The sequence below is a fragment of the Mastigoproctus giganteus genome, chromosome 12 (genome assembly GCF_048544385.1).
Source record: "Mastigoproctus giganteus isolate SK-2022 chromosome 12, ASM4854438v1, whole genome shotgun sequence".
NCBI classification, from domain to species: Eukaryota; Metazoa; Arthropoda; class Arachnida; order Uropygi; family Thelyphonidae; genus Mastigoproctus; species Mastigoproctus giganteus.
In genome coordinates, this window is record NC_143586.1 from 88,396,232 (window position 1) to 88,415,272 (window position 19,041).

At 33.5% G+C, this 19,041-nt stretch overlaps 1 protein-coding gene across 1 annotated transcript in view; it reads left to right on the forward strand.

Annotated features, from left to right (window-relative positions):
- LOC150077254 (dyslexia-associated protein KIAA0319) overlaps positions 1–9,585 on the forward strand; it is a 281,532-nt gene extending 271,947 nt beyond the window's left edge. The window contains exons 23-24 of the mRNA XM_090386205.1: positions 5,008–5,102; positions 9,403–9,585. Coding sequence (XP_090242331.1) covers positions 5,008–5,102; positions 9,403–9,551 — 244 coding nt within the window. The 3' untranslated portion in view covers positions 9,552–9,585. The remainder of the gene's footprint in view (positions 1–5,007; positions 5,103–9,402) is intronic.
- Positions 9,586–19,041: the final 9,456 nt, after the last annotated feature.

A 19,041-nucleotide genomic window follows, 5' to 3' on the forward strand; every position in this document is an offset into this window, starting at 1 on the left:
TTGACGATCATTAATCAGATGGAAAGTTTTCAAATAGTTTGAGTTAGCAGTTGATGGATTTCTCCATTACTTTGTAAAGAGTGGAGGTAAATGCAATTCAGTGATAATTGTAAGGGTGGGATTTGTCACCCTTTCGGGATGATTATGAGCAAATTTCCATGCACAAGGAAAAATACCAGTGCAATAAGAAAGTGTAAATAGCAGCACAAAACAGGAGCAAATTCAGATTTTGAGAATAAGTGTAAAAGTGCTATTAGGAATTGGAGCTTTCTTGCCATCAAGATTTTGCAGCATTCTTCTGTTTGAAAGCCATGTGAGGCATTAAGCAGATTGTGTTTGGTATGGTAGGAGGTGAGTTACCATGGGCATTGATACTAGAGTTAGAAGAAATGTAGGATTTCAATAATCAGCTTTATCTAGAATGCAATAGAATTACCATCAGGTTGTAACTGAGGTGGAAGTATAGATGAACAAAAGTTGTATCTACTGGCTTCACCCAGAGACCAGGAGGCTTGGCTACCATTTGAACAAGAAGTTTTCAACTCTTAGCCTGTTTAAATCGAGTTTGGATAGATTAATAATTGTTTTTCAACTTTTTATAGCTTTAGTATAGACAGAAAATGAAACTGAAGATTTGGATACAAGCCAATTTCAGTGTGCTGCATTACTTACCTTGAATATTTACTGGGAAAACAAGGTTTAGATAAAAGATGAGATTTTCAAGTAGAATGAGAACTAAAGGATTTCATCCCCACAAGAATAATTTCACTCACATGAATCTGAACAGACATTAGAATTAAAAGGTTTAAAACAGCAATTCAACCAAGGAAAAGAGATAGAAATAATGCAGATTATCCTATTTTGTAATTGCAAACAATGCAAGGCTGAGAATGGCCACAAGAAATGGTCTCTGTTGGAGAAGAGACCATCACCAAGTTTTGATCTGAGTTATGCAGGGGACAACTAACATTAGCTATGTACACTGAAAGGACAGAATTCGTGAGATACCTGATTCCTGGGCAATGTGCACTGTCACCCCTCTTGCTAGTGGATGAACCCACCGCTTGGCAGGTATATAGGTTTGCTGCATTCACTAAGATAGTAATTTGATGTCAGTAGGGATGAACGTCATGAGTTAACCGACTTTGAAAGAGGGATGATAGTGGGTGCCGGACGCATGAGTCACTCTGTTGCGGAGGCGGTACAGAAATTGCACTATCCCCATTCGACAGTATCAAGAGTGTATTGGGAATACGTCATTTCCGGAATAACATCTCGTGAACAGCGCTGTGAATGGAGACAAGTGGAAGAATGTGATAAACTTCTGATTCATGGAAGAATGTGATAAACTTCAGATACAAAATAATCTCAAATTGTTTTGTGTATCCTTATTCTTCCTAACATTGTGTAAATGAGCATGTTTGAGACCCATTCATGCTCAGTAAAATGCTTGAGTCATCTGTTTTAGCTATTAAATATAGAACATTTCATAGCCAAAACTTCTGTAAGAAGTGTGTTTCCTATGAAACACACTTCCTACAGATTTCCTGAGATCAAGTGAAAATGGCTACTACATATAGCATTCCATATTATTATTATTTTTTTGTGTTAGTCGTTGGTGCATCAGCTTCTGTGGCCATAATGCACCTTCCAAAGTTTTTGCATTTTACTCTGATCCAAGCCTGAGGCGGAATTCGAACCCGTGTCCTTTGGGTTGCCAGGCAGGCACTTTACCCACCTGGCTAGCCCGGTTGGCTTCCATATCATAACCCTAGATGAAGAAAGGTTATGTATTCAGAATAAATTTTTGCATGTTATACAATTATGGTAATTTTAAAAATAAAGATTTACTGTATTAAAAAATTACAATAATCTCATAAAATTCTGTTAAAAATATTTTATTTAGAAAATAATAAGAGAAGTTCATACTATTTAAAAATATATTATATAATATCGGTGTAGATACACCATAGTTTACCCATAAATTTAACTACCTACATAGTGTAAAGGCATCATTTAATTTTATCTCATATTGTGGCTGCCTTCACAAACGGATACCAGCTTTGCAATAATTAATTTGAATAAATAACACTCCTCTAGTAGAGGTGACTACTGTTATTTATTCTCAGTGGGCACCACCACCCAAATGGCTGTGTCAAAACTAGTTGGCTTCATTACCAGTGGGTGGGCAAGTACCCTGATAATGCAAACATGCCATCACAGTTGCGAAGTTGTTCCACATTGAGAGATGCCAAATGGTGTACAGAATAACACAATATTTGAAGATTAAATGTGCAAGGCATAATATATGGGTTTAAATTAACTATATAATATTGGTGTAGATATGCCGCAGTTTACCCATAAATTTAGCTACATACATAGTGTAACTATGGTGTATCTACACCGATATTATATAGTTAATTTAAATCCATATCATATTATGTCTTGCGTATTTAATCTTAAAATACTGTGTATATATATTTTTTGTCTTTCCCCAGGGTTTTTCTTCTCTCTCTCTCTCTCTCACATGTAATGAAAACAGATCCCAGCTTGCAGAAATTTTCATTAGCCAATACTGTACACAATGTAAAACAAACAAACAAACAAAAAAAAAAAAAAAAAAAAAAGATTTAAGTACAGTAGGGCGTCAAAAATCTGAATGTCAATCATCTGAATGGGCCAGCATTTATTATTATTTTTTTTATGCTGGTGCCATAAGATAATTGCAGCGAGCACTGGTTATTGTGATCACATTTGCGAATTGAATTTTGATTCTATTAAATGGCAATTGTAATAAGCAAAAATCAGAGGAATATTATCCAGAGGCTATAAAAATGAAGATATAAACCACAAATTTATACTTTTATTTTACCTTGCCAATTAACAAAATTAAGTGATATGTGAAAATCAGAAGAATATTATCCACAGGTTAGCAAAATAAAAATAAATTTACATTTACGTACATAGCTGAATTAATATACATACAGTACTAACTAAATATAACACTTTGTAATCTGATATTTCTGTTCACTGACTTTTTTTTTTTTTTTTTTGGGTTGTTTTAAGGTTTAAGGTTTGGTTGGTTTTAGGAGCATTAGCAACTAAGGCCATATTGCTCCGGTCATTCCCTGACCTTTCCGCACCTCCGTATTTGGCGGTGATGGGCGCGAACCCTGGTCTAATCAAGAAGCGTGTGCTACGCACTGCTGCTCCTTCCCACCTGGCTACGGAGGCACCTTTTTGGGTTGTAAAATCTAAAACCTTAAAAAAAGATAGTGTCAATCAATGGCAAAGAACATGGCATGCAGAAATTGCAACTAAAATGATACGTGCAAGTGAAGTACGGAGTAAAATGTTTACAAAGTTTAGATATAGGAATGAAGAGATTCTGAACATTTACAGAGTTTTATTTTACCATACTAAAGCAGAAGCTTTAAAAGGAAGCAAAAATTTTTAACAATTAAATCGAAGATTGAGATTTTAAACAGACTTTCAAAGGGAGAAAGCCGGCCTTTGTTAGCAAGATTTTATGAGGTTGGAAAGTCAACCATAAAGGAAATTAAAAACAACAAGGAAAAAATTTTAAAGTTGCATCGAAACTTTATTCAGATGATGATGCAAAAAAAAGAAAAACTATGAGAACAGCTAATGACCCATCCCGTGAAGATGCTGTTTGTTGTTGTAGTTGGGGTTCTGGGAGCATCAGCAACTAAGGCCATATTGCTCCATGTATACTGTCTGTAAATTGTGTGTTCTGTTGTCGATTCTCTGTTTGCTGGGCAAAAATCCAAAATTTCAGGGAGAAAAACCATGCTACCCTCGCCTGAGATGGACTAACTTAGCCACGTTGTGAAAAAGGCCCATAAAAATTCATCCCATCCTTGATGGGACTCGAACTTATGTCTTTTACACTCATGACGGCTAGGTATGAGCAACAAGCTGAATACTGTCCAACTCAACTACTCTTGCTGAAAACAGTGAGAGATCTAGCAACAAAGAAATGAAGTTTGAAAATGGTGCAGCAAAAAATAAGTAATTTGTTTTGTTACCTATGAATAAAAATATGTAAGTACAGCTTAGTGTTTTTATTCCTACACTTACTAAACCTTTTTTTTTTTAGTCTCCAGAACTGTATTTTTGATAAGTTCGAAAATCCAAACAAATCAGAAGTCTGAACCACCCCTCAGTCCCAATTAGTTTGAATTATTAATTCTCTACTTTACTTTTAGAACCTATAACTAAAACAAATAACTTTAAAATGTGGTTTATTGCATTTCATAAAGTATGTGTAATTTTCAACTTTGAAATTATAAATTAGCATCAGCTATCTTGGCCTATCAAAATTATGAAAAGTAAGAGGACATTTTCATCATCTCTAGTTTTTTTGGTGGTTGGTAGGATTTAAACTCCCTAGTAAATGTAATGGACTTTTAATGCTTACTGTAGAAAAGAACACAGAAGAATAGTACTATTTAATTTCAGTACCTGCACTGAAATATAATCCTCCTGGCCTTTACTAATTTGCTATGGAGGGCTAACACAACCCCAGTATTAGAGATTAAATATAATACATGTATTTATTAATTGTTTGACAAGTTTTCCCTTGCACATACTGCTTGGCTACTCAGGACTTACTGATCCCTCTGATGTGGGACCAATAAGTCCTGAGAGAGTTAAGACGGTACCTTGGATTTTTTAAACTAATAGCAGATTCAACTTTTGTGGTGTTGCTGTCAAATCAAAAGTGATAATGTTAATTTTAGATTGACTCATAAATAACATGTAATTTCTAAAGTTAGAGAACAGATTTCTTAAGAGAAGCATGCTGTTATTTATTTCAATGTGTTGAATCATAAACTTTACCAGTTTGTTCAGTTTTTTTTTTTTTTAAACCCCAGCGGTGGCCATTTACCTTCATAAAATCATGCTACTGTCAATAAAAATTATATTTGCAAATTGACTTTTTCTTTTTGAACTTGCAGAACTAATTTGCCTTATTCATTTTAGAATGAGGCTACATAAGCCAAGGAAACGACACAGATATACGCTTCTGGAAGAATTCAGTGATAAAGAAAAGGAGAGTATTAAGCTATTAGCTAGAAGTAAGTATTATATAATTCTGTGGGATCTACTTAAAATATCATTACAGTGAATGGTAAAAGGGATGGATTTTACTTTTGTAAAGGCAACTACAGTGGCCATATACAGTTTTTAAATTCCCTTCAGTGAGACCAACTGCTGGTGTTATAAACTGCATAGGAAGTATTTGTAGAGGGAATCATAGAAGCTAATAAGCTTTTTATACCAACTAAAAGATATTATTCAAGGTTCAAGGTTTAGACCTAAATGGATGTCAGATGAACTGATGGGACTAGTGCCACTAATCCCATCCTACTAGTCCTAGAAAAAAAATGCTGGACTGATTATAAATTAGCAGAGAATATTGAAACCCTCAGAAAGTACACACTAGTCTGCAATCAAGTCACTATGATTGCACTATGAGTCATTGTCAAGAAACACACAGAAAAATATTAAAGAATTCTTTGCTTATGTTAATGCTAGAAGAAAAGGGGTGAAATACATTAGCCCACTAGATATGAATAGCATAACAATTGATGATCCTGTTCCAGGTTATTTACAAGCAATAAATAAATATATTGCATGTCTATTCACTTGCAAAGAAGTTTTTAGGAATGAGAATAGCAGAAGTACACCAAGTTGTGACTGGGAGGTAAATGATTTTGTGATAACTGAGAATAAAATGGAAGAGAAATTGTTGAATCTAAAGGTAAATAAAGCACCTTGGATAGGATCTATCCAATTATGTTAAAGAAGCAGCAAAATAGATAAGCATTCGCCGTAATTATAAGAGCATCCTTGGATTCAGGAGTGGTCCCTGTAGATTGCAGATGTGCATATGTCTTGAATTCACAAAGGAGAATCATAGGGTGAAGTGATTAATTACAGACCTGTAAGCTTGACCTCGGTTTTAGGGAAAATAATGGAACCACTGTTAAAGGAGTAATGGAGACAAGAATGCAGTTATATGGTAATCACAGCATGGATTTTTTTAGGGGACAATTTTGTCTGACCATTCTGATTGTATACTATGACACAGTAGCAAAGGAACTGGATGCAAAAAAGTAATTTTGACATCATATACTTAGTTTTGATACTGTTCCACATGAAAGATTTCTTTACAACTTTGAGCAGTATGGCATCAGAGGCAAGCTAATGTTATGGATATAGGATTGACAGAGTGGAAGAAGACAGAGTGCTTATCAGTGGGCACTGCTCTTCTTGGACTAATGTTTTTAGTGGAGTCCTCATCAGTTCAGTTGAGATATTGTTGTTTTCTGCATTTATTAATGATATTAATGAAGGCATATCAGGCTTAATGACTAAGATTGCAGATGATATGGAAGTTGACAGGGTAGTTAATAACAGTAATTAGGATACATTAGGAGGTAATTAGGCAGATAGGCTTGAGAGGTGGCAATTTCAGTTTAAAATTGACAAATGCAAAGTGCAACATATGGATAGCAGTAATCCAACTGCATAGTATTTCACTCAGTATAATGGAGAATGGAAAAGAAAAGGGGGGGGGGTAATTGTTCAGTCAGGCATGAAGTTCTCTGAGCAGTGCAGATGTGCTGCCAGGACAACTCATTGGGTTTTGTCAATGATATGTAGTGATAAGGAGGTAATTATTCCACTGTATAAAGCAATAGTAAGGTCACATCTGAAGTAGTAAATACAGGTCTGGAAACTTCATTTTAGCAACAATGTGGAGCTGTTGGTGGAATGAGTGCAGAGAAGAGCAACGAGGTTAGTGAGGGCAACAAAAGGTTACCCTTAGCAAAAAAGACCAGTTTTGCAAATTGCAGCATCTGGAGGCTAGGTGCAGATCTCTTTGAGGTGTTTAAGACTTTGAATGAATTAAGTAAACTGGCATTTTTACTCTTGCTAAAACAACACATAATGTGATATAAAAACAAGGGATATAAAAGCATGTCTCGTGCTCCTGAAAACCAGTATTTTGAAACCAAACTCTTTATTTTCTCCCACTTTTAACATTTCTATCACTAAATGCTGCTTAGTATTTCTTATTTGAATTCTCCTCTGTCATCACAAAATGAGGATGGACATTCAGTCTTCTGCATCTAAACTTGATAGCCTTTTTCTTGAAAGAATGGACATCTCCTACTAGCTGAACAAGCAACTTCTTTTGAAACTGTTTGTGATGATTATTCCTTTGAGAATGATTTGCAACCTTCATCAAGATGGCACTTTGAATTTAAGACTTCTAAAATTTAGAAAAAACAGCTTCATAGTCCCTTCAATACTTTTGAGCATGTTTGGATGAGATGAAGCATGATTCTTCAAGTGAAAGTCACGCTTGTCTTATTAAGTCAATAGTAGGCTTTCCAAATACGTAATAGCTTACACGACCTGCTTATAGTCTTAAAATAAATACACAATGGCCCATTTGTTTTCTTTAGAAAATTATAACATTTGAATGAAATTCTGTCCTTAAAACCAACAGTTTTGTTTAATGAAATATTTCTTCCTAGAATAAAATATTCACAAAATTCTGTTTGTCTATTCCTCAGATAAATATTGCTTTATATTTTTATGTTAGTTTTTCGTTTAGTCCTGTGTTAACAAAAAAAAAATATATATATATATATTACTTACAGAAGCTGTTTTTTTTATATAATAAAAAAATATAATTATACAATCAGTATTTTATTTAATTTAGAGATAAACTAGTTTTTTTTTTTTTTTTTTTGTTAGTTGTTGGCGCATCAGCTTCTATGGCCATATTGCACCTACCAAAGTTTTTGCATTTTACTGTGATCCAAGCCCGAGGCGGGAATCGAACCCAAGACCTTTGTGTTGCCAGGCAAGCACTTTACCTACCAGGCTAGCCCGGTCGGCAATAAACTAGTAAAAAGATTGGATAAATCATGAGACATTTTGTTATTAAAGGTTTTCAGCCCTTGGTGTAGCAGTTGGCCTTGCACTGAGATCATTTGGTTTTTCAATATTTTTATTATGACCTGAGTATTTTGCTAATCTAAGTAGCACACTAACTAATTAATTTAATAACTTTGATCAGACGTTGTTATGTTTGAATTGAAAGTAATACCCAATTTCATTTTACTTCTGAACTGAGAAAATTATAAACCCCACACCTCTTCATAAAGGTTGCATATAAAATATGTCTTTACTATATGATAGATCAACCACTTACGTTTGCAAGTCTAAGTTGGAATGGCATTATATATCATATAGTAGTAGTAGTGGCATGTGATGCAAGAAAGACACTTCTTTCTTGCATCACACAGCAGATGCTGCATGAGCTTATGCAGCATCAGCCAAAAAAAAAAAAAAAAAAATCACACCATTCCCTCCAAATGCCTGTCAATCAAATGTCCAAATGCCATATGTAAAACTCTGAACTCATATATTTTAATATATTAAGTTTGCCATTGTTCAAGGTGTATCCTTCATTGATATATATATATATATATAATTATGAATAAAAAATTAAAATTAAGAAAGAAAATGGATTTGAATTTGAATAGAGATAAAATGAAATATCGATAATATGAATTATGGATCAGGGACACTGCAAGAGCAAAGGTACCCTACAACCATAATGTATATAAAAAATTATTTTTAATGTTATGTGTAAATATTTAATTTAACTTATGCTAATAATGAAAATACCGTGTACCCTGGGAGCGATGTATGTTGAATAAAGGGGGAAGAACGGAAAAGAAAAGTGTAACGTTATAAACAAAGTGCGAATTTTGAAAAAATGCAAAATTTGAAAAGAACGACCAAGGTAGAAATAGCAGATTTTTGAAAAGAACAACCAAAGTAGAAATAGCATTGCAGTATCTTTCATAATTTCTGTGTCTTCTTCAGAGGTCATCCACCTAAATTATGAAAAAGAACAGCAATACTTACAGAAGTAAGAGTATTGCTGTTCTTTTTCATAATTTAGGTGGATGACCTCTGAAGAAGACACAGAAATTATGAAAGATATTGCAATGCTATTTCTACTTTGGTCGTTCTTTTCAAAAATCTGCTATTTCTACCTTGGTCGTTCTTTTCAAATTTTGCATTTTTTCAAAATTTGCACTTTGTTTATAACGTTACACTTTTCTTTTCCGTTCTTCCCCCTTTATTCAACATACATCGCTCCCAGGGTACACGGTATTTTCATTATTAGCATAAGTTAAATTAAAGATTTACACATAACATTAAAAATAATTTTTTATATATGTGTATATATATATATATATATATATATATATATATATAGAACCTTTTTTTTTATGAAAAAAATTATATAAATTATATTTACTTTAGATGCTGTTTATTTTGTAGGTAAATCACAGAAGAGCAGTTTAATGACATCGGACTCAGAATCAGAAACACTTTTTGAATCAAGGAGGCTTCCTCTATCATTTAAAACATCAAATGGGCATAGCAGGCCCAATGGTCTAGTCAGAGATGTACATAAAATTGAAACCTAGTTTTTGGTGCTAGTGATAAACATTTGTATAACAACATAGATTCTTGAGAGACATTCTTGTACTAAATAGTAGCTCTTCAGATTACAGCATGACATTCCAATTGATAATAGTCAGCGACAGAACCTTTGCTGAAATGTCCACTTTTTTGTACAGTATTGCTTTGATAAATGGGGTTTCTTCATTGCCAGGGAATAAAATGTGATAGCTTGTGATTCAATACAATATTTAAAATATTTTTTTTAATACTTTATTTTTAATGGCTGTTAGGATTTTTCTTCAAGTACTGTTCTTGATTTAAGTAAAACTGACACCATTAAATATCACTGATCACATGAATCTTTTTTGCACCATGAAGAAATATTTAATAACAGTTGCTTTTTAAGTCATCCCAAGAATTTATTTTATTGTATATTTGAATATGTAGTGACGTGTTTTTTACAACAATGAATATGTTTTCATGTGTAAGTTATTTTGGAATTTTAAGTGCCAATGTTGTACAGAGATGTGAAATTTGTTCCTGCTGCATAGTTTTACAGTGAAATATAAATTTTTTGAATAAAGTTTTAATTTTTGTATCAGCAACATCATTTTATATTTAAACTACACATCTTAATTAAAAAAAAATAATAAATTCGTTGTTAAAAAGTTTAACTTGCACTTCTAATGATGATACATTTTTTATAAATGGATAGAACCTGAAACGTTATTGTCCACCCAGAACGGAATGGGGGGGGGGGAGAACTCAGTTTACTTGCTGAAAGTTTTCAAAGTACGAAAAGAACTTTATCAACATGGCATATATTATTGTTGAATTGTCACTTTTATGTAGTTATGGTGACATTTATTACAAAAGGGCTCTTGTATAAATATTTCTACCCTCATTATCTGTTTAATCAGATAAGTCTAGAGACAGCCAGGAGAGAGAGAGAGAGAGAGAGAGAGAGAGAGAGAGAGAGAGAGAGAGAGAGAGAGAGAGTGTGTGTGTGTGTGTCAGTAAGTCAGTCAGGTAAGCTCACGTTGCTTGCCCATTCCTATAGGATTGAGCAATCAAGTATTTTAGCTTCCACTTATAACTATATGAAAATTTATCATCTTTATTTCTCCAAAATTATTAGGGCATGCTGTGATGAGGATAAAGGAGAATCTTTATCTTTTTGCCTTTATGAAGTTTAGATGATTTTTTTTTTTCCCTACTGCATCAGCTATTTTATCACTGTACTATTGTTGTCTCATTATGCCTGAATTTAATACATCAATATTGGGATATATTCAAGAAAAATATCACACATTTTACCACTTTTCCAAATTTTCTGAAGTCTCTAGTGTATATTGGCCCCCACATTCCATTCTCTTAGTGGCTGTGGGCTACACACGGTTCTTTACTTGGACCGTGATAAGTTTAGTTATAATTTTCATTTTGTTCTCTGTTGGGTCATCAGTAATCAATGCTATGTGTTACATTTAAAATTTATAAAAATTTTAATACCCATATCTATTTCTTAAAATTAGATCAATTAATTTTTAGTATAATTCACTCCTAGAAAGCCATACTGCATATTGTTTATTACAGAAACAGAAGATCTACATATTTCTTTTCCTTTCAGTCTTGTTGATTGACCCACAAGAAAGTCACCTAGATTGTAGGTGTATGACAATATGTAATTTGTGTGTATATTTTTCACATTTTTAAACGTTATTTTATATTTACTTGTTCTCTGTAGTTTGCTTAAATATTTTAAATGCTTATTTCTTTCAGATTTTCTCAATCCGTTACTAATTTATATACATACTTTCAAAATAATCTCTGTTATACCTTGTGTGAATAACACTAATACATAGAAGAATTTTGAAGAGAGAGAGAGAGAGAGAGAGAGAGAGAGAGAGAGAGAGCTATTGTTTTTGTCACTTTAAGATCCTCAATGGGGATTAGATATGCAAACAGCATTTCTTTGACATAGGAATACTGTGAGAACATGGAACTATTAAATTCAAAATGGAACAAGAAGAGGATGGGAAAGTACCATTTTTAGATGTCTTGTGCAGAAAGAGAACAAAATTCAATTATCACTCAGGTGTATAGAAAAAGATGGACTTCAGAAATTTTTTTTTAATTTCAAGTCTTCTTCTTCTTCTTCTTCTTTAATGCTGCCGAATGGCGTTTGCGACTTCGTTTTGATATTGTTCTCTGTCTAGCGCTGCGTGTAGAATTTGTGCTGTTGTCATGTGAAGCCAGGTGTTGATGTTATCTAGCCATGCCATTTTCGGTCTGCCTGGGCGTTTCTTGCCTTCGATCTTTCCCTCCAGGATGAGTGGTAGTAGGTGATATTTTTGTTGGTTCCTAGCGATGTGACCTAGGTATTTGCATTTCCTGCTGATGATGGTTTTGAGCAGGTCCCGTTCCGTGTGCATGTCCTGCAGGACCTGTGCGTTGGTTATCTTGGCTGTCCACGGAATTTTCAGCATTCTTCGGTAGAGCCACATTTCGAAGGCCTGGAGCTTTTTTGTAGTGGCTGATGTTAGAGTCCAGGTTTCTACACCGTAGAGCAGTATTGGCCAGATGTAGCATTTCAATGTGCGTAATTTGAGCACGATGTTCAAGCTTCTGTCGGTGATTAGGGTTCTCCATTTGGTGAATGCCTGCCTGGCTTGTTCAATTCTGCTTTTGATTTCGGCCTCATGGTTCAGCTGGTCATCAATGAGCACTCCGAGATACTTGAAGCGGTGTATTTGCTCTAATTTTTCGTTGTTTAGTTTGATCGTGATTTTGCTTGCAGTCCTGCTGACCTTCATCACCTTTGTTTTCTTTTTGTTGATTCGTAGCCCCCATGCTTGGCTTTCTATGTCCACTTCGTTCAAGATGGTCTGTAAATCTTGTTCTGAATCCGCTATTAGTGCTGTGTCATCGGCATATCTTAAGTTATTGATGTAGTGTCCATTAACTTTTATGCCGATGTTCTTGTCAGCCAGTGTTTGGTCGAAGATCATTTCCGAATAGATGTTAAAAAGAATGGGAGATAATGGACAGCCTTGCCGGACGCCTTTTTTTATTGGAATTGGGTCTGTCAGATCGTTGTCATAGCGAAGCCGGGCTGTTTGATTCCAGTAGAGAGTTGTAATAAACTTGATATCATTGTTTTCAAGCCCAAGTTTTCTCAGTCGGTCAATTAGGCGGTCGTGGTCTACTGAATCGAAGGCTTTCTCGTAGTCAATAAAACATATATACACGTCTTTTTGATGTTCATAGCACCTTTGTAGCAATATTTGTAAACAGAAAATTGCTTCTCTGGTGCCTAGTCCCCTGCAGAATCCGAACTGTGTGTTTCCTAGTGCACTTTCGCACTTACATCTTATCCTTTGCTGAATCACCTTGAGGAAGACTTTTAGCACCTGGCTCATTAGACTGATCAGCCTGAAGTCTTCGCATTTCCGGCTGGTAGCCTTTTTTGGTAGGGCCACAAAGATGGATTGGAGCCATTCGGATGGAATGTCGTTGTTGTTGTAGATTTGATTGAACCATTTCGTTAGTTGTTGGATGTTGCTGTAGTCTAGTTGTTTCAGCAGTTCCACATGAATCTGATCAGGTCCACAGGCCTTGCCTGGCTTTGTTATTCGGATGGCATGTTCCACTTCAGATGTTAATTTCAAGTCCACATTTGATAAATATCAAAAATAGTATTATCAAGACAATGTGTAGGAGCATTAAGAATTTGTGATCAAGAAAAATTAGATGAGGAACTTAAAATATTACCTTAACACTTTATAACAGTGGGTTTCAACATGGAATAGTGACAGAAACATGCAGATATTATAAAAATTTTGCAAACATGTTTCATAATAATAAACATACAGAACAAGGACAAATTTAAAAAGCCATCACATTCCTTACATAAAAAGAATAGGAGAGAAAAACCATGAGAATATGCAAAATATATGGGTTTAGATGTGGTTTTCGAATCAATAAACAAAACAGGTTATTTTCTGAGAGACACAATTTCCTTGATGCGATGCAGGCACATTATTTACAAAAGCGTGTGTAGATGTGGGAAAGTTTACATCTGGGAGACAGGAAGGTTATTTGACATGAGGGTGGAAGAACATTGTAAACATGTAGCAAAGGGAAATACTAGGAAATCATAGATTGCAAAACATGCCTATAATTGTTCCTACTCTTTTAATATGAACAATTTTGAAATATTGGGGAATGGGTTAATTTTGCAGTCAGATGTGAAGTTTTCTGAGCAGTGCAGACAAGTCTACAAGAGCAGCTCATGGTGTCTTGCCAATAATATATAGGAATTTTTCTATGCAGGAATTGCTGTATACAAGGAGATTATTATCCCCTTGTATATGGAAATTTTCAGGCCACACCTTGAGTACTGTATACAGGTTTGGAGGCCTCATTTTAGGAAGGATGTAGAGCTGCTGGAACGAGTACAGAGAAGGGCAGTGGGATTAGTGAATGGAACAAAGGGTTGCTCTTACAAAGAAAGGCTTAAGTTTTGCAAATTACTGTGTCTAGAGACTAGGCAACTGCAAGGTGATCTGATTGAGGTGTATAAGGCCTTGAATGGTTTGAGAAAGCTCAATGCTGATGGGATTCTTCCTCTTGCCCAGATTAGTCACCTGATGGGACATAATTCAAATTGAGGAAAGACAGTTGTAGAATAAATGTGCAGAAATTTGCCTTCTTTTTTTTTTTTTTGGCTGATGCTATATAAGCTTGCTTTCTTGCATCATATGCCTCTGCTAATGCTAATAATCACCTCCTTGTCCCTTTTGGCAGATTTATTATATATGTTATTGATAGAACCCCATGAGTTGCCCTAGTAGCCTGTCTACATTCATGAATTTTGGCGCCTTCGTAGCCAGGTAGGCAGGAGCAGCAGTGCATAGCACATGCTTCTTGACTAGACTGGGGTTCGAGCCCATGACCACCAAATACGGAAATGACCACTGCATATCCCCAGAGTAATATGGCCTTAGTTGCTAATGCTCCTAAAAAACCAAATAACAACAACTACTCATGAATTTCGTGTCAGCCTATACAATTACCCCTAGATATTTTTTAATTTTCCGCCAACTTGAGTGTGGTATTACCCAATTGGTATGTTATTCTGAGATTACTGCTACCCATATGCAGTACCTTGCATAGTCGAGTGGTCAGGAGCGCGAGTGCAGTGGCACACGCTCTCTGTATTTTCAAGGCTGCATTCTAGTGGAAAAATATCTGTAGTATCAATATATCTTAGATTATCAGTCACTTCAATGATTTGTGATTATACAAATAAATTCTAGTTAAGTCAGATTACTCTAGTTCGTCTGATGATGATTAAGGTACAGTTTGTGGTGCTTGTTTTCTTCATGTGATCACATGAGTAACCTGATGTTCAGATTATATTCCTCTGCTTTCATTATCACAGAGCAAAATGGTTATTTTCCCAATTTTTAATTCAAATTACATTAAATTTAAAAGATATACTGCAGAATTTGAGTTCTGATCCTTCTTAATCTTTTTCACTTGAGGATGTAGTTAGCTGTCCTCCCCCAGTAGTGGTTTCTTCTTTAGGCATTCCAGGTTTTTCACACCACAGAACATGTAAACCAGTCTGTAAATGTATGTGCAGACAAAAATGCAAACTGCCGTGTAGTGAAAATTTTTATTGCTCTTGTGTAATAAATAAATACAAATTATTTTAACTTTTTGGAATAGAATTATTTCATAATTTTTACATTGTTTTTTTTTAATCCATTCAGAAATGTAACATCAAGGTTTCACCCTATAATGTTTTGCTGCTGCTGCTGTTCCACTGTGTAGTATGCATTTAACACAGATACCATAGGGTCTTGGTAAAAAAAATAAAAAAATAATTGTGGCAGTACAGTATAAACTATTAAAGAAATGCATAAATAAGCTAGATGTTATGAGAATTTGTACCAGTCAGTAGCACTAGCAGTGGAATTATTTATGCAAAAGTGTATGGGCTGATGATTCATATCACAGCTGGAAAATATTAGAAATCAGAATGCTAATATTTGGCAACAAAAAGAATATTAAACATTTTTGTAAAAAGTTCATTCGCACATGCAAACATATACATTATATTTTCCACAGTTCTGACGTTCAGATGATATGAATTATGAATGCCCTTGAACTTGTAATTGAAAGTGACCATTAAACATTTTAGAAAACTTTGGAGAAAATTAACAGCTGAAACACTTTTTGCATAATTTTATAAAATAATCTTATCAACTGATGCATTTAGAACATTGTTTTCTTAGGACATTTTATTAAATGTCCTAAGAAAACATACTACTCTATGTAGTTTTTTTCAATAAAATCTTTGAAAAATTATTTTTCGTGTGCATATATTTTATTGCAATTATTCTTTATATAATAAATACTCTTCAGTAATAAATGAATCTAAAACCCTCTTTAACCCTTTTGTTAATTGTTTTTCTGAACAGGTATGCATTCCGCCCAGAATGAATTTTTTAAAGTAATTTGGAAATTTGTAAAAATTGAAAAACTGTATACATAAGTTCTTTGAAATATTAATTTTTTTCATATTTTGACTTTAGAGGTGAATATTAGAGCAGGCTTATTGTCCAAAATAAAATTAAATTTTGTTAAAAAAATTAAAAAAAAACAAACAAACTTGTGAGTATTTACTTTTCTATTTTGTAGTAATATCATACACATTTATATGTATATTATTTGATTCAGTTTCATGAACTTCTCAGCCCAAATTCCAGAGAATTTCTTCAATTATGCTCATGTCATCTTGAATCTTTTTTTTGAAAAGATATGCCCCCTTCATCAATTTTTGAAACTGTTATGTAATGAGTATACAATTTCTTGATACTGCATTGAAAGAACTTTCAAAACATATATTATATAGATTCATATTTGTCTTGTCCCTTACATGGAAAAAAAAAAAAAATGTGTGTACTTGCATACTCATGTAAAGATTAAGAGAGAGACCACTTTGGTTTTTGTTATCTGAGGCAGTCTTTGTCCCATTGAACCTCAGGTAAAGTCCTACTGTATTACCATTGCTTAAATTTTTATATATCCTGCAATTTTCTACTGTCTTTGTTTCTTTTCATTTTCTACTTAAATTATAGCACAAATTGTTAATAAGTCCCAACATTTGTATGGTAGTCCTTTTGTAATAAATTTGATGCTCTTTATATAGAAAAGCAGGTAACATATGTTGAATATCTATGCATACATTTCAATTTTTAATGATGAATATTTTATGTTTAGTAACTAATGCACAGAATAATTATATAAAAATGATGTTGCAAACTACTAAAAGGATAATTGCGAACTGTGGACAGTGACAAAGTAACAAAGTTCTCTGCTTTAGTTCAAGGAGTTCAGAAATACTGAGATTATTGCATTAATTAGCAGATAAATTTTAAAAAGTAATGGATTATAATATAACATTCTTAAAAAAGTAAATTAATAGAAGATTACTGAGGAGCCCTCTAGTCACTTGTAATTAACCTTACTCCTCAATTTAATTCTATAAAATAAAGCACATTTTAATAATTCATTTTATAATTCATTATGTAAACCATGATTTTTTAATGAATTTTAGTAGACTTTCTTAATAAAACATTTGAAAGATTTCATTTAAATTATACTTAGACTTGAAAGTTGCATCATAATTGTTTTATTTAAAAAATGTTGCAATGTATATAATATGAAGGTTGGTTGAAAGGTTTTTGCCCTATCAAAGGATATCTGTATGTTTAAAATAAGGGTGATGAAGCACGAATTCCAAATTTACATATTTTATACTACACTGCATTGATTTTAAATGAATATTTGAATTAAACACTGAAAAAAAAGCATACCTGTTAGTACAGACCAAAGTACAGGCCAAAATATTGAAGGAAGCAAGCTAGACATTTGCTCATCAGGAAAAAAAAAAAAAAAAAACTTATTTACACATTTATATTTGTCATATTCTTCTTGTCACCCACAAAGGCCATTTATTTTAATGGTTAACAACATGCTGATCAGAAGCATAAATGCTTGCTTAGACTTAGACTATGTTTTTTGTCTGACTAGACATTTATTATTTTATTATTATTATTCTTATTTTATTATTTTTTACTATTATTTTTTCTTAGACTGTCTTTTTGAAACTTCCAAAGGGTGCAAAAATACATATAATGAAATAAAATAAAATTGAAAAGCCACTAATAGAATATTCCACTAAATAATCAAGAAATTTACTGTTTCCCATTACAAGTCACTTAGGAAGCTGTTTGATTTGATTTGGTAGTTGTTGGCGCATCGGCTTCTGTGGCCATATTGCACCTCCCAAGGTTTTTGCAGTACTTTGATCCAAGCCCGAGGCGGGAATCGAACCCACGACCTTTGGGTTGCCGGGCAGGTAGTTTACCCACTCGGCTAGCCCGGTCGGCCCAGGAAGGTGTGATTAATGTGAAAACCAAACTTCAATATCTGCAAAAAATAAATTCCAGACAACAATAAATTCACTAAATATTAGGTAAAGAAAGATGGTGGCTCATCACAGCCACCATCTTCTCAGGAACTACACAGCTTCAGTGAATGAAAGAAACAAAGGTCATAGCATTTTGATAACTCGAATCCCATCATAGAGAAGTGTTGCCCCTATTAAATAAAAATCTGAGCTGAAGAAAGCAAGCAAGATATGATTAAGTACCTCTAGGTAGCACTCTTCATGAAGACTTCAGTCAGAAATATTGAAGTATAATGAATTCATCAGAAAGAACTGCTGTAAATAAAAAAAAAAATAATAATAATAAAATTAAATAATAAACCTGTAGTAGAGGAAAGTAAAATAAAATCTGGTTATTACATTAAACTGGCCTTAAAAAAAAAAAAAAAAAAAAAATTGGAATTAGAAATAAGTCTTAAATTGATCCTAAATTTTTATTTTTTCTAACAAATTTATTTCTATATGATATCCAGGTTTTACTGTCTTTTGTTACAGGTTTATTTATTTTATTTATTTTTTATTTGCAGTAGTTCTTTTCTAATTAATCTTGTTTCAGAATTTCTGATGTAAGTTTTCATCGAGGAATTATTTAAGAGTTTATTTGAAAACTTTGCTTTCTTCGGTTCTTTACTCAGTGGGTACTTCATAATTCAGGTTGTCATAGCATATGGCTAGAGGCTCTCAACACCCAGCCCCATAAGGCAAGGTTTTGGAGTTATTCAGATGTTATGTTTCTTTCATTCATTCACCAAGGCTAATGTATTGGTTCCTAATAAGATGGTGCCCAGATGGATTTAATCCTTTATATGATTTTTAGGAAATTTTAATTTATTAAAATTAAGTTTGGTTTTATATTAATCAGGGGCTTACTAAGTGACTGGCATATGTAAATTTTACACTACACTATCAGTGAAGTATAGGTGTAAAATACACACAGTATGGACACATTATATGAATTTATTATATATTGTATGAGGTGTGGTCATATAATA